The sequence below is a fragment of the Fistularia commersonii genome, chromosome 26, assembly GCF_037954325.1.
Source record: "Fistularia commersonii isolate RoL2024-O1a breed Wild chromosome 26, RoL_Fcom_v1.0, whole genome shotgun sequence".
Taxonomy (NCBI): Eukaryota; Metazoa; Chordata; class Actinopteri; order Syngnathiformes; family Fistulariidae; genus Fistularia; species Fistularia commersonii.
In genome coordinates, this window is record NC_141309.1 from 7,786,947 (window position 1) to 7,804,000 (window position 17,054).

Genomic DNA, 17,054 nt, shown 5'->3' on the forward strand with positions numbered 1-17,054 from the left:
TGTGTGTGTGTGTGTGTGGTTTCTGAAAAAAAAAAAAGAAAAAAAATTAAATTAAATAAATTATAGATGAAACAAAATTCTCAGCAAATTATGGCTTTCAAATTGTGGAGGAAATGCTGGTTGGGGAGGCAAACTAATACGGATACTAAATAGATTTAAAGAAAGAGTGAGGGATATTATTGTTGCAAGATGTATGCTGTTAAAAGTAAAAGAGATTTCTGTATTCATTCAACTACTTTTATCGAGTGCATGTTGCAGCTGCTGGTTTGTGCTCTGGAGGAGCCCCTTCCTCCACCAGAGCTCGGACCTTGTTGGGAGGAGCGAGGGAACTTTGCAGCCATGGCCTGACCAATGGTGAGCTGGAAAGAGAGCAACAAGATGAACAACAAGACATGTAGAAAAAAAAAAAACTAGGTACAGTACAGTTGAACTATACGGAAAAATATATATGACAATGTCAGGTGGCGCTTCCACTTATATAATGAAAAGCAGGTTTTGATTTTGATTAAATCATTGAAGATTTATCAATAAATCTTATAATTATCTTAATAAAATCAAGACAATTATCAATACAAAATACACACAAAAAAAAAAATCAATACAACATCTAAATCTATACTACATTTATTAATATGTTGTCCAGCCCTACTTCAAAGTAGGGCCATGCATTTACCTGTGTGACCGGGTGATGGCGTTCAACTATAACAGAGCTCATGGGTGGAGCCACACCCATCACCTGGAAGGTGCTGCGTGACTGTTTTGCAGAGTCAGGTCGTGCAGTAATGCGGGCTGTAATAGTTTTTGGGTGTCTATGCTGGTTGATGGTGACACCGCGACCACTGACCTGAAACAACATGTGTTATTTATCGTTACTATTTTTAAACCAAACTTGTGTAATTGTGCAACAATGTCAATTTTACGGCTTGAAAAGATTTTGGAAGCTGGAGATTTTCATTGGAAATGAATCGACTTGACAATTCGTTACTTGTTTGTTGAAGCTTGACGTGCCGCCTAGTGGGAGTGAGCCGTGAGCCACTGAGGTGGAAGGGAGTACGTCTGTCCTGGACACAGGGGCACTGAAGTTCATCTGAGGAAAAAAAAAAAGGTCAAAGTAAGAGAAAAGGGGGAAAACTGAGACCTTTCTAAGCAGGCAAGAATAAAAGTACTAAAAGGCATTCTGCTATGGTCGTATTTACATGAAAACTGCAGCATATGAGCTCAAAGCTATTTTGGGAGATGATCAAAATCCCAAATATCTCACCATATCATTGCCTTCACTCTGAAAAGGAGGCTCATGATCAAAATGAACCGGGCTAAGTCTTATGCCAGAGACAGGTAATGATGGAGGCTGGGTCAGTGGAGCGGAGCCAGACTGTTCTTTCGACGGCAGGGGTTCTGCAGAGAGAACAAGGACTTGAGTTACACTATTGTATCCGCGGTTGGTATTGATCTTCTGTAAGGAAAATGACAACACCTCGCCTTAGTTTCCCACTTATGCACTTCTCAAAGTATTATCAATTCATGATTTAATGAAAATTTCAAATTGTTAAAATCATTTCGGGCAAACTGAAGTACTGTATATAACCTTAGCCAAGCACAAGCACTCAATGCATCAATTGACTCATCACACCATGAGATGAGCTTATGAATGATTTTAGGAAGGTTCCCTACCACTCTCACTCAATCCAAATCATCTGTGTCATGTGGAGACAGCTCTGACAACACCCTGTCTAGGCATTACACACAGGATTTTTGTGTCTGTGATTCCTAGCTCAGTAAGCAGTAAGTAAGCAGCAGTAAGCAAGGCTTAGTGACTGGGACTGCAAAACAAACGGTCGATCGACTGATGAGTAATTCGGACCCCAATGGTGGTAAAATATGGCGGCTAGGGTCTATGAAAATTTTGACGTTTAACCCTTGTGTTGTCTTGCGGGTCAGAGGTGACCCACTACCACGTTTAGCTGTAGAAAAAACACCTTAACCTATGTTTTCCCAACTTGAAATTTTATGACTTTTCCCAAAGAGACCCCATAATTAGAAAAGGTGATACTTCTTTTTTGTTTATGTTTTGCATGTGGGCTGTAAACCACTAGGGTACAAAGATTGTCTTACGGGTCATTTTTGACCTGTAGGACAAGGGGAGTAAACACAATGTTAAGATCGCACGAGGGTTAAACAAAGAATTATGTCACAAGCAACTAGTTGCTGCTCCAACGCTATCTTGGTAGCAGACTCTACACAAGCAGGATGAACGACTTTAAAACATATATTGGCCCTCTCAAAGGGAATTAGTAGTTGTCATATCATGCAAGGAGTTTCCCTTACTTTGGCAAATTATACTTATTCTTGGGTAATCTGTTGTAGATCTTTAGGTTATTTTCTCAAAAAAAAAAAAACACCCATTAACTACTTGCAGTTTTAGTTAATATCTTAATGATTTCCTTGGTAATTTGAGTTTAGGTTTACTCATTTTAAAGATGATTGAGTAACGGTTCACTCCTTTTTTTTATTTTTCCTTTTGAAATCAAAACATGTTTGGTCAGCAATCTAGTGAAATCATTTATCCATGTCAAAACATATTAACTATTGTTACGGATCTACAACCTAGTTCTAGATACAGACCGTTGTGCTCAGGCTGTCCTGGTCGCCCCTCCGTACTGTGAAGCATGTGGAGGGCCTCCAGGTTTAGCGCACAGACACCCCTCATAAAGGCTTTCTTCATGGACTCTTCATAGCGCTCTCGCTCATGTCGCAGCCGAACAATCTCAGCTTGGGCCTTCTCGAGTGCCTCGTAGTGCTGTCAAGAGCAAAGTGACAAACCACATAAAGCTAGAAATGTACATGTTTTTAGATGAGTACAGATGAGTTTAGAGTAGTTTACAGAAAACCTACCCTAAGTGGCCCTTGTCCAGTAATTAATTTCATTCCAGTAAAGACAGCCAATGACTCAGTTATTTACGGCCTTGCTAAAAAGGTCTTATAGGGTTGCTTTCCTCAAGCCATCTGCCTGCTCAACTCTGGGCTCTAAATTGAACCACTATGTACCTTATGCACACCGACGCATTTTGCACTTTAAAGTAAATGCTACGTTTTATATCATGTAGACATACATTTGAATTTTTCTTCAGTGAGCTCAATTTTATTTTGCTACTGGCTACAGGTATTGAAACATTTCACTGTACTATGTGTAACTGTGCATGTGAAACATAAACCTTACCTTATCTTAAAGAGTATGTCACATGATTTAGCTATTTCATATATGTATGTTCTGGCCTCACAGTTTTGTATCAGCCTCAATTTGGAAGGAGCACCATATAATTTACCTTAGTTAGCTTCGCTTCATATTCTGCAGACAGGCGATTGCAGACCTCTTCAGCTCTTGTGCGACATGCTTGCTCTACCTTGACCTTCCAGTGTTTCTGGACCAGAGAGCTCCATCCTAACCACACCTTCCTCTTCAGCTGCAAATTGTAGTGGTGTTGTGCTCTTTGAGCAGCAACAGCCTAGCAGGGAACCACAAGACCATGAAAATGCTCATGAGAGTAATTACAGCCATAATTAATTCTTGTAGGGGGCAGCTTTTCCCCCTTTCGTCAAGAGTCCTATGTCAGCATTTGGACAAAAATATGTTTCATTGCCTTGGTTTCAAAGAAACAATATAATGAAAAACAAAAGACTGTTAATAAAAAATTAAGATGGAATTACATTAAGGGAATTCAATAAAACAATCTAAATGTGATGATACAATGTACATTAAATAAATCATGAATACTTGATAATAAAGTATGAAAGTACCTTAACCCTCTCAGGCTCAAATTAAGTTGTGGCGTAATTAGCTAAGTAGCATTTAGCTGTCGCAAATCTGCAACATCTGCCTGGAGAGGGTTAAAGTGCTTTCTTTTAAGGACACTTATACCATATCAAAAATATGTTTTTGAACTGTAAGAAACCATTCAAAAAATCTGTACCTCCTCTTTAACCTCATTGTGCTGAAGTCTCCATTGGGTAAAGGCCTTCATTTGTTCAAGTTTTTCTTTTTGTCTGTCCAGCACTTGACTCAGGTTTGCAATCACCTGACGACACACACATTACCCAACAAGCCTATCAGTTTTGAAGAGACAACAAGCTGTCCCTTGATTTTTTTCTTTTGAGTTGTTAAAATAAATTAAGAATTGCAACTGACTGATGAGATACAGATGAGACTTGTAACTATACAAAGCTTGCTTTAGTGTCCTGCCAACATAAACATTTCAGGGACATCTGGAATATAAGATTTCAACATATCCAACCCTGTAACACACACTTCAAGAAACAAAAAAATTACCTCATCTTTTCTCTGGTTGGAAATCTCAAAGGTCTGTAAAAGCTCTTTCAGACTGTCGAGCTCTGACTTCAAGCCAGTGGTCTGGGATGCATGTTTCTCCTTCTCCTTTTTCATCTCCAGCTTGTGTCGCTCCATGAAGACCAGCTTCCATTTCTGGAGCTCCATCAGCACATTTGACTAATTAAGATAAAGAGAGTGCCACAGTATGTTGATTACAAATATGGTCAAAAAAAAAAACCAAAAAAAAACACAGCTCCATTTAAGAGAGAAAGCAGGAGAGTTGCGAACAGGCGTAGTGGTGTTGGCAAACCAACACCTGGCAGACATCATCTCTTGTTTGATTAGATTAATTTAGTGACCTTCAACAAACCCAATCTCCATAAAACAGACTAATTCATCTGTGTATTCGTTTTTTTTGGACCATATATGTGGTTGGTTTAGGGTTTAATTTGTACTTCTGATGTGCACAGCTCCTTAGCTCTTCAACAAGTTAGTAAAAATAGCACTTTAGAAACCCATAACACCAAGGGAATTCATACAAAAAAAAGGCAAGTTGACCCTTAATCATTTGCATTACGGTCTTACAAGCGTGGCTGGGCAATATATCAGAATCAAGTTAATATCATCAGACTTGTGACATTTAAGCAGAATGTAATAATGTGAATAAATTTGGTCTGCTGGAATTGAAAAAAAATGCTCCCGGGTTTTCATACAGCAACAATAACGGTCCCATGTCTGATCAGAGATGTCTTCTGCCCCCACGGGGCAGCTGTAAAACATCAGAATAACTTCCATACTTCCTCAGAAGACATTACATTAAGAGAATACCCTAAAGCCGCTGCACTATTAAGTGTTTGTAACGGTTTAGATTTCCTCTATTTCAGATTCGATTAAACTTTGTTGTATTACACATGCAACAGTACAAGGCAACAAAATGCAGCTTGTATCAAACCCGTAGTGTATCAGTAATGTGGTATAATATGATTGTAAATTTGTATTTACAGTGCGAACAGATGTGTAAATATATGGGTAAAATACAAAATATAATATAATCTCTATAATCCATAGCTTTCTTCCACTCTCTGCCAATACACTTCCTCCATCTTATTTCTTCCATTAAATCTAATTCCCTCTAACCAAGGGTACCAGTAATAGGGTGCTACTGACATAAATGGAAGGAAGGAAGGTGTGCATTTTATACACGCATACTCTCTTGGTATAAACAGCAACGATTATAAAATTTAAAATAAAGCTACATTAATGAGTACGACCTGTTGTAAAAAAATAATTTAAAAACAGCAGAAAAGTTAAGGACTGATGCTAGTACTGTTAAGTGTCAGCGCAGCCATTTCAATATAGTAGTGGATAAAATGACACAGGCCTCTCTCTTATAGACACGCACACACACAGTGGGGAGATCAAGTATTAGATACACTGCTGATTTTTCAGCTTTTACCACTTGCAAAGCAAATAGAGGTCTGTAATTTTCATCATGGGTACTCTTCAAATGTGAGTGACGGAATCTAAAAGAAAAATCCAGAAAAACACATTGTATGATTTTTCAGTAATTAATTTGCTTTTTATTGCATGACAAGTATTTGATCACCTACCAACCAGTAAGGATTGCAGCTCTCACAGACCTATTAGTTCTTCTTTAAGAAACCCTCCTGTTCTCCACTCATTACCTGTATTAACTGCATCAGTTTGAACCTGTTATGTGTATAAAAGTCACATGTCCACAGACTCAATCAAACAAACTCCAACCTCTCTACAATGGCAAAGACCAGAAAACTGTAAGGACATCAGGGATAAAATTGTAGACCTGCACAAGGCTGGGATGAGCTACAGGAAAATAGGCAAGCAGCTTGGTGAGACGGCAACAACTGTTGGCACAATTATTAGAAAATGGAAGAAATTCAAGATGGCGGTCAATCTCCCTCGGTCTGGGGCTCCATGCAACATTTCACCATGAGGGGCATCAATGATCATGAGGAAGGTGAGGGATCAGCCCAGAGCTACACAGATCTGGTCAATGACCTGAAGAGAGCTTGGACCACAGTCAAAGAAAAACATTAGTAACACACTACGCCGTCAGGGATTGTCATTGTACATCGCCGTCATTGTACTTAAGACCTTAAAACACTTGATAGCCTTAACCTTGACAATTTATATTTTATTGTATTTCTTATTCTCCCTCCTTTCTACTTCCTCCTCCTTCCTTTCTCCTACCTATTATCTATTACTGTAATGTTTTTGCTTGAAACTCTGGCACAACAATTTCCTTCGAGATAAATAAAGTTGTTCTCATCTCATCTCATCTCATCTCATGGATTAAAATCCTGCGGTGCACACAAGGTCCCCCTGCTCAAGTCAGCCCAGGCTAGTCTGAAGTTCGCCAATGACCAGCTGTATGATCCAGAGGAGGAATGGAAGAAGGTCTTGTGGTCTGATGAGACAAAAGTAGAGCTTTTTGGTGTAAACTCCACTTGCCGTGTTTGGAGAAAGAAGAAGGATGAGAACAATCCTCAGAACACCATCCCAACCATGAAGCATGGAGGTGGAAACATCATTCTTTGGCAATGCTTTTCTGCAAGGGTGACCGGATGACCGCACCATATTGAGGGGAAGATGGATGGGACCATGTATCGCAAGATCTTGGCTGACAACCTCCATCCCTCAAGAAGAGCCTTGAAGATGGGTTGTGCCTGGGTCTTCTGGCATGGCAACAACCCAAAAAACTTACAGCCAGGGCAACTAAGGAATGGCTCTGTAAGAAGCATCTCAAGATCCTGGAGTGGCCCAGCCAGTATCCAGACTTGAACCCAATAGAAAATCTTTGGAGGGAGCTGAACATCCATATTGCCCAGCTGCTGCCCTGAAACCTGCAGTGCCTGCAAACCTAGTCAAGAACTACAGGAAATGTCTGATCTCTGTAATTGCCAACAAAGATTTCTTTAACAAATATTAAGTTCTGTTTTTCTGATGTATCAAATACTTAGGACAAGCAATACAAAGCACATTCATTACTTAAACATCACTCAAAGTACCTAAGATTAAAAATTACAGACCTCTACAATCTTTGCAAGTGGGAAAAGCTTAAAAATGAGCAGTGTATCAAACAGCTGTTCTCCCCACGGTGTACACACACATACACACACACATACACACACAGCCTCAAAAATTAGGCAGAAAATACCTGGAAAAAGGGAAATGGGGGAAAAAGGAAAAAAAGGTCCAAGAAATAAGTCAAATATAAAAAGGAAAGAAACAAGAGAGAGGTATGTGTCTTTTAAAAATACAGGAGTCTGGGACATGTTTCTTCACATATTTCTTCACATTTTATCCACAACTATATTGAAATGGCTGCACTGACACTTTATAGTACTACCATCAGTGCTTATCAGTGTCTATAGATTTATATGTACATGGGTGTGTCTTTCCTTTTTATATTTGACTTATTTCTTTGATACTTTTTTTTTTTTAACTTATTTCCCCAGGTAGTTTTTGAGGTAATTTCTTGCAGCTATTTAAAGACTGGCAAATTTGATCAGATTTTCAGGAAAAAGTTTGACAATTTATTAATATCAAAAGGCTATACAATCAAATTAATTTCTAATTTATACCAATCCACCTATGTTCTCAAAAATGCTTTATTTACTTATGTCCCCTTTCAGATCCTACATATAGCAGACAATCAGAAACTTTGCTAACCTTGAGGTTGCTGCTCCATGTGTCCAGAATGTCCTCCATCCTGCGGGTATTCTCTTCTGAGATGAACATTTCTGTCACAACAGACTCACTGAGGTCAGGGCTGCTTTGTGGAGACCTCTCTCGTATTGTCTGTAACTTCTCTGAACGTGTGTCAGAGACCACTGACGCCCTGCCAGATGTGTGAGCTGCCAGTTCTTCAGCTAGAAGGTAGAAGAAAAATAATAGACGAATATGATTTAGACCATTTGTCTTTTTTCAAAAAGGTTACTGTCCTGGCAACCAAACAAACCTGCCAATTTCAACTCTGCAGACCCTTCTATCCCCCCTCACATAATTTCCAATTTACAACAGTTAGAACATCCTTGTTGTATATTCACAATTATTCATAGTCTCAGCATACTATCATGCATCATGTGGTTGTGATTGGTTCTTCTGTTGCACATTCTTTCTATTACTGATCATTTGACATGCGTTCCTTTACTTTGATTGGTTGTGGATCTAGCTATTTGTAGCCACATTAGTGTTTGACCTGGAGCAGTTAACATATCCTAGAAATCGAGGTAAATTACACAAAATTGCTATTGCACTTTGGGTTGGTGATGCCAGGCTAAAGGCTTATATTATAGGGAGGAAAAAGTAATATGACTTTAGACAAACATTCTGGTAACTTCTAACCCCTCACTGAGTTTACCAAGAGAAGCTCTTGAATGTGGAGATGGCTCAACAATCAAGGGGAAGCCATGTGATGACTCAACACTCCAATTTGACTTCTCTTGTCCAGCTTCAGTAGTGAAGTCTGAGGGAAAAAAAAAAAAGATAATGAAGGTGAATGGGATTGAAAGGAAAAGTAAAAGAATCAAAAACACGGTGACACAGGAAAGTAAGAGGTAAAATGATAAATCAAAATACAAAGAAAGTGACAGCAAAAAATGCTGACTAAGACCAGTATAGTCTCTCATCTAGGAATGCACTTATGTCAATATCTTAATTGAATCCTGCAGGGGCAAGAGAGAGCCTGCACTCTAAAAAGCAATATGGGCAGAAAGCCAGAGAGATCATTACCAATCAGCCCAGCAGCTCTCTACATCCCTGTGCACGACTCCATGACAGTTAAAGCCCTGAACCTCCAAACGATGCTGCAGATGGTACACTGATGGGCTGTTTAAATGTGGATGTTGGAGGGGAAAAGAATAGGGTGTACATTCTGACAGAACAATATATTTATGCAGCTTGGACTGGTTTAGATGATGAAAATGAGAGACATATAAAATGTTTTACAAACCCAAATTACTACTGGCAGTTGATCATTTAATAGAGACAGTGCCTGGGAGGACTCAAGCTAAATTTCCAACAGAATGACTAAGTGAAATGGCTGTGTATGGATGTGGCCAGCATAACAGACAAACTCATTATACCTGCTGGTTGTAGTGAGTCTGCATCATCTTTTCTCTGGGAAGTAGGACCTTCTGCAGACTGATGTGAGGTGCCCAGACGCTGCAAGCGAGAACTGGTCTCTAATTTGGGTGTGACCACTGCATAGCGAAGAAGCTCTTCATACTCATCCTTTTGGTTAATAAATCATGAGAAAAGACCAGTAAGCATAGTGATCTACTCAAACACTTTTGACTGAATCTTTGCATTTCCTAAAAAATTACTTTAAAAATTCATGTTATAAATTCAGACTCTTTGAATCATACTTATGTATAAAGAGATATCATCTAACAACCTGAAGCTCAGAGGATACAGAGCTGCCTTGATCTGAGTCCTTAGGTAGTATAGGACCACTTGGTTCATCTTCGTCTGACGACATCTGAACGTGAAATTGGTAGGTGACGTACTGCAATGAACAGAAATGGACCGTTAGATCTGTGTTTTCAGTCAATGTAAAATACATTGTAATTGTATTCTACATAATCATAGACATAGTATATATACATATGCTTTGGTAATGCAATAACTTCTCTAGTTATATGATTGGTCAGTTGGTGGTTCCCATATACTGGGATGACATCAACCCCCAAATATATCTATTTGCAGCCATCAGCAGTTAAAAAAAAACTAACAAGTATTTACAACTGATGTGACGGAATTAGACCTTAGACTATGTTTTGTTTTTCTTTCTTAAATATGTCAGACTGTTGGTGTATCAAAATTGTTGGCAATTCATTTAAATGACGAACAATAACTTCATGACAACATTTGCATTATTTGAATTACATTCGGTAGTACAAAAGCTGCATACGAAAACAAAGTATCCGAGTTGCAATAAAACACGGTGTACAAAGCCGTGGTAAGGTGGCCATAGTAATGTATCAAAGGTTGGCCCTAGGTTCTTACTCTCATGTATTAGCATTAGCATTGCCTTCAAATATCATGCTAAAACGTGACGTTAACAGGACACAAGTACTAACCTCTTTAAATCAGGAGAGACATACTAGCCATTTTTTGGGTTTAAAGTTGTGCAAGTTAACGTACTAAGAAACGGTGGACATAAACACTGCCAAAGTATTCTATAGATGGCACTCACTTCCGTTTTGTCTGTTACAGTAAATTACGGATATTTGTGAAAATCACAACAACCTACCTACGCAGAGAACAGATATGAAATCTACTTTCAAAATATTGTATGTCATCTGTTTGAGGAAGAACAGTTAACTTTCTAATTTACCTTCTTTATTTGTTCGGTTGGAAATAGAAACGCTTGCTCTGCTATTTCAAATCGGCCGACTCTTAAATAAAAGCGTCTCTGATTGGATAGTTTTGATGCGGGCACAATCTAAATGCTCTCTGATTGGCTGTCCTGTTTCCATGATAACGGTAAGCGGAACAACGCATGCTTTCCTCAGAGCCACAGTCTGCCATGCATCACACGTTTGTATTGGCGATCACTTCCGGCATAGTATAGTAAGAGTTCAGCGTTGTTTAAATGCCAAGGGGCATTTACAATACTTAAAGCCTAAAGTCTTAACTTCTAAGGCAATACGTTTTAAAAAAAACAGTGAACCAAAACAATTCTTCACAAAGTGTGAATTTCCACTCAAGGATTCTTAATCAGGAAAAATTGAGCAAGGGGAAGTAAGATTTGGAACGCATTCTCATTTTGATACAAAAAACCTTATCTTATCTAACCTCTCTTTCTCTCATTATTTTCATACGTTTTTCATTTATATTTCGGAATTCTAATGCAGTGTCCTTTTAGATAAAATGTATCATTGCTATTGCAACAATGTTTGTTTGACAGAAAAAACAAACTAGTTTTTAGAAATATTTCAATTGTAATTAAAATTTTGAATGTGGCTTAAAAACTTATCTCTTTGGCTATGCATCTTGATAAATAATTTATACTTTATTAGTCCCTTGCAGGGAAATTCCTTCTCTGCATTTAACCCATCATGGATGAACCATGAGCAGTTGGCTGCCATCTAGTCGTGACAGGGGAATAGTTTGGGGGTTTCATGCCTTGCTCAACAACACTTTGACACACTAGGAGGAGTCAGGAATCAAACCAGGAATGTTCGGTTCCAAGGATGATCGCTCAACCCCCTGCTCCACGTCATCCCTTGATCTGTAAGGATACTATTTAAACTAATATTCTCCTAACTTGAAGATTTACCCTAAGGTGTAGTTTTTTGTCAGTAGTATGCTGTGCAGGGGTTATCAAATTAAATTCCCTATTGCAAAGAATTTTACTGTTCACCTAAACAAGCACAGAAATGAAAACTGCCCAAAAAATTAATTACAGTTACTTCTTGGAAACCAAAAGCTTAACTGTATTAAGACACATATGTGTGAAAGGCCCGCAGGTCTGGCAGTCCGAGGCTGGGACACTCTCCAGAGAGATGAGACATATGGTCCCTCTCAGTGCTATTGGACTGCAGCCTCCTCACCACCTGGCATTGAAGGCTGAAGGCATCCTGTTAGGAAGGGTGAACTGCTGTGATGTGCATGTGATGTGTGCCCGGTGATCAACAGGAGCTTGACAACCAATATGAATATTTAAGTAAGCAGAAACATACATGATTACTAAGTCAACCACACACACACACGCACGCACGCACGCACACACACACACGCACACACATTTTTTGAATGTATTACATGTCTCAACAGTTGACACAGAGTAAGAATTTGCAGCAGGCATGGAGGATAATCCCTGCTGTTTTGAGGGGAGTGGAGGTTTCCTGCAGAATGACATGAAGCTGTTGCTCCTGCAGATTACTTCTTTCCATTTCAGAGCAGATGATTCAGATGTTTTGAAAGGTTCTGGGAATGTGTTAATCCTGGTATCCCCGTGCAGGTGTTTTTTTTTTTTTTTTTTTTTTTTGTAACTAATAATCTGATGGTAAGTTATATGTGTTTTGTATTTGGATTCCTTATATTGTCATCTGTCTCATATCATCATTGAAAATTTCCAACACTTTGCTATACCTTCAGTCCAATTCTTGTAAGCAGAAGTTTTTGCATAATATACAATTTCTAATTTGAAAGCACGCTGTCTTCTTTTCTAAAGAAAATTTGTATATCACGTTTCAAAGAGTCTAGTTACTTTTAATTCCATAGTAGAAACTGATGAACACAAAGCACACGATACAAATGACTAAGCAAGTTGTACTGATGATGGACTATGCTTGTATTTTGACCCCTTTGATTCCTTATATATTTAATATAATGGAGAATAGTCTGGGCCAAGCTTTATCTTTTTACTCCTGCTTTATACCTCTCCTAGTTTCCTAGTCCAGGCTATATTTTATTTTGATGAGATTCAAGCCAGGAGAACGACCTCAAAGCCATCATTGGATCACCATCCTTACACCAAAAGAAATACCTTGAGTGTTGAAATGTTATTCAGCACACATTCTTCTCTCATTGCCTGTTCAATCTGTTCCAGGGCAATAATCATCATCCATTTGACTTTACTCCCTCTCGTATTTTAACTCGGGTACGTCACGCTGTTCAGGATCTTGCAGTGGTAGACAGAACAGAACTGAAGAAATAATGTTCACCCCTTGTAGAGGCTGATTGGTTGAGAAAAAATTTCTTGCAGTCCTTCATTTTTAAAAATACCGTATTGTGTTTTCTACAGTAATCAAAAGTGTTTTTGTGGCCCCTACTTTTTGTCAATTTATATTTAGAATCCCGATTTTCTAAATCCAAATTCCATACACTGTGCGATATATTGTTGTGTCTTCGATTTTCCGTTGGAGGATTTACAGGCCACTATAATTCTTGAGGACAATAACTAATGTGCTTTCATCATCCACAACATTATCCACACATTTTTCTCTTATATGAGACAATGACGACCTCCTACTGAACAGTGTTGCTAAATCTCATCGCGGGGTTATTCGCAGCTGCATGGTGTGTTCAAATTAGTATTCATTACATTTTGATGGACCAGGACTTCCCCTTGGGTCTCTCTAATCCATCACATCAGCCCATCATTGACATGTCCGTCTTTTCATTTTGCTTTTTGGAGTGCTTGCTGACCAGCCCTTGGAGAAACATTGTACCGATGTACAGTATGTATCTATGAGCATTACTCCATCCAACTTAATCTTGATGAATGACGACACATTTTGATATGTTGTGGCGGGAAAAAAAAAACTTTTTAAATGAATGTTGGCATCCATTTAACTGTATACCACAGGAGAAAGTAATTATTTCTATTAGTACCATGAGCTCTATATCAGAGGTTTAAAAAGAAGTGGTCTGTACCAACATGCGGTCCTGGAACTTGGACAATGGATGATACTGATTGTTTTAGTTGAGCAAAAATCTAACCTATTTTTACTCTGGCACTTTGATTTTTACATGCGTTTTTGTATGTTGGGTGGTAGTGGAGGTGTCATGGAATGAACCTTTTTTAGAATCCCGGCTCTCATTTGAAAAAGATATATCAACAGAAAATGATATTGTTTACAAAAATATGGATATTACATCACTAACAAACAAACAAACAAGTAAGATTGCTGAAACATCAGTTGGTATTATGTGCCTCTTACATATGTTATTAAAATAAAAATAATTTATAAAGCCATAATTTATTGCATTGACAACCTGGCCAGACATGGCAAAGCAGCATCTGGATTGTAGCACTGATACACACAACTGAACGTAAGATGCGAACCCATCTCAGTGCGGCTGAGCGGTGCAGACTGAGAGGAAGGATGGAGACTAAATCAGTTAGTCTGCGCTTCTATCTCTCTACCAGGCAAAAACAATTACCGTCAACGTCCACATCCATTTGTTACACTGCGGATGAAGATAAGCAACCGACAGTTGTTCCAGTCCACCTCCACCTCTTCTTTTCTTGAGGAGAGCTGATGTTCTGGGTGCCACATGTATACTACACTATCTATCGATCTATCTATCTATCTATCTATCGATCTATCTATCTATCTATCTATCTATCTATCTATCTATCTATCTATCTATCTATCTATCTATCTATCTATCTATCTATCTATCTATCTATCTATCTATCTATCTATCTATCTATCTATCTATCTCCTTGTTTGTGTGTACATGCAATAATTGAAGATACACTGCCGTATTTCTGTTTATTTGAAAAAGAAACTATATCTAATATCACACAATCTTTATTCACTTAATTAGATACACAGTCAGTATACTTTTTATGCCATGATTGAATCAAGAGTTTGCATGTAGAGCAACTTGCAAAATGATAGCGATTCACACCAACAACCAACAACCATGAATATCAAGACTAATTCATCATGCACATAATAAATCACATCTGGCAAACATAATCTTCCTTAGCTGAACCCATGTGCGCATCTTCTTTGCATGTGTCCATGTTTATTTGACATTGGATAAAATGCCACAGATAAGAGGAGGGGATTTGTCTTCACATGTGCAATGGACTGCATGTGTGTGTGTGTGTGTGTGTGCTAGGTTCACTCTACTGTCCTGTACATTAAACTAAGTGCACCTCAGCTCTCCAGCAGTTGTAAATGGTGTCTTGAGGCTTGAGGGAGAGAAGGAGGGGGGGTTCGTCAAAAGCAGAGAATGTCCTGAGCCCTGGGTCATCGCATCTGGGAATCATCAAACTCAGAAGAAAGATATATCCTTTGTTTAATGTGTGTGTGTGTGTGTGTGTGTGTGTGTGTGTGTGTGTGTCTCTGTCTATCTGTCTGTCTAACTGACCCTGTCTCTTTTTGCATACAGTATGCAACACTTTTCATAATTTTCATGATATCTTTTGTGTTCAGAGTCCAGTCAACTTGTGGTGCTGTAAGCCAAATGTATACATCATTCATAGTGTTTTCCACAAAAGGTTCTTTAACTTCTGTTTTTTTTTTCTTTAAAAAATGACAGTGAGAAATTGGACATGGGCAGGAGCTCTTGTGGTTTTGACCCATTAGTATCTGACATAGCAAATGCACAGTCATACTTCATCTAACGAAGGTATTTATCTCCTAGATACTGTAGAAGTTATGCAATGTTAATGCAACTAGAACCGTGAAATATTGTTCCTGGGTTTTATTCTCCAGTGGTCATCATCACTGGGCATTCCAAAAGCATCTGGTGGCATTTATTTTGGCAAATGGTGATATATAAATTAAAATATTGTGAGTAAATGAAAAACCATTCAAAGTATTATGGATTTCAAACTTGGATTTGAATTGAAATCTAATCAGATGTACATGTAATACTTAGCCGGAGGGTGAACTGACATGACCCTGCTGAGTATTTTTACCTTTAAATCACAACAACTTTTGCGACCAATTGTCTTTTATAATTTAAGCAGATGTGAAACATTTGTATCCATTATGGTCATTGCCTTTATTTTGAAATCTGTGCTTCAATTCCATATTAAAAGAGCCCCACAACACCAAAATAAAAGTAGTCGAAAGTGATTTGAATATTCTTTTAAGATAATTTTAATTATAAGCTACACATTTGTCAATTTAATACCTTATTTTAAACAAATGTTATTATTGAGTCAAAGGTATTTAACTGAGACTTGCACTTCATTTCTATTCCAAGCATTCTGTTTAATAATTAATATCAAAACCTTTGATTTAAAATGATTTCTGCCCTCCTTCATACCATTGACTCTTCTTCACACAATTTGGCCCAAATATGCAATTTTTGTCTTTTTTTTATCTGCATGTGTCTTTTATAATACTTCCAGGGTAATTTTGAATATATGCTTCACTTTATCCAATGTAAGATACCTATTACTATCTTTCTAATAAGTCTGAATTTTGTTAAACATTGTCAAGTTGGTTAAATAGAGACATAAGAATTTGTCACTCTGTTTGATGAATATTAGATTTTAAGTGACTGAACAATGAGTGTGGGTTGTGTGATCTCAAATATTATATAAGCCAATCATCTGCCTATAAAGTGTTGAGAGGATTTTTCAAGTTTATATTCTGATACATAGTTTTTAATTGCTCTAGTTTTATTTTCTCATTTTTTTATATTTGTACTTCCAGAACAAAAAAGTACGATTAAACAATATCATCAACGCCATCAAATCTTTATTACAAAGAATCAGTTTGAAAGAAGTGAAAGAAAAAAAGACAAGTAGAGTTGCCACAGCAGCATTTGACAATGACAAACGTGTTTTAAAACATCCCATTACACAAATATGAGGGACAATATATGACAAAATAAAAATATATAACATGGTGCAAATATAACTACCGAGACACACAATCCATCAAAATAGTCATGAAATTCCTTTTGAAAGGCAGTTTTAATAAATATAAAAAAAATAAACGATACCTGAGTTGGGTCTTGCCTATGGAGCATTACTATTATTACTTTTAAAGAAAGTGGGAGATGGGAAGCAAGTAGTGTTTTACCTAAAGTCCAGGACTTAAATTGAAACACACACCTGAATGCTGGCAAAAGTTTCCACCTTGTTGGTTCAGCACCTCGGACAGCGACACTCCAAACTCCATGCAGAAAACCGCTGCTGTAAAGGCAGAAATACTTGAATCCGGCAACAAAAGTGGATGACTGCTTAACACACAATTCAATCATG

The 17,054-nt window shown here is 37.9% G+C and overlaps 1 protein-coding gene across 4 annotated transcripts; it reads right to left on the reverse strand.

Annotated features, from left to right (window-relative positions):
* Positions 1-199: 199 nt before the first annotated feature.
* Positions 200-10,751, reverse strand: poc5 (POC5 centriolar protein homolog (Chlamydomonas)). 4 transcript variants are annotated; one of them, XM_086174237.1, is made up of 13 exons: positions 10,704-10,751; positions 9,762-9,872; positions 9,451-9,598; positions 8,727-8,831; positions 8,036-8,235; positions 4,325-4,501; positions 3,969-4,073; positions 3,324-3,503; positions 2,623-2,797; positions 1,262-1,395; positions 986-1,087; positions 674-844; positions 200-359 (listed from the first exon to the last, which is right to left on the reverse strand). In XM_086174237.1, the coding sequence occupies exons 2-13, from the start codon at positions 9,843-9,845 to the stop codon at positions 225-227; spliced, it is 1,716 nt and encodes a 571-aa protein (XP_086030363.1). In that variant the 5' UTR covers positions 9,846-9,872; positions 10,704-10,751; the 3' UTR covers positions 200-224. The 4 variants fall into 4 exon arrangements, with proteins under 4 accessions (XP_086030363.1, XP_086030365.1, XP_086030364.1 ...); XM_086174239.1 differs by having other exon boundaries at positions 10,620-10,745; XM_086174238.1 differs by having other exon boundaries at positions 10,447-10,709.
* Between the last annotated feature and the right edge of the window lie 6,303 nt (positions 10,752-17,054).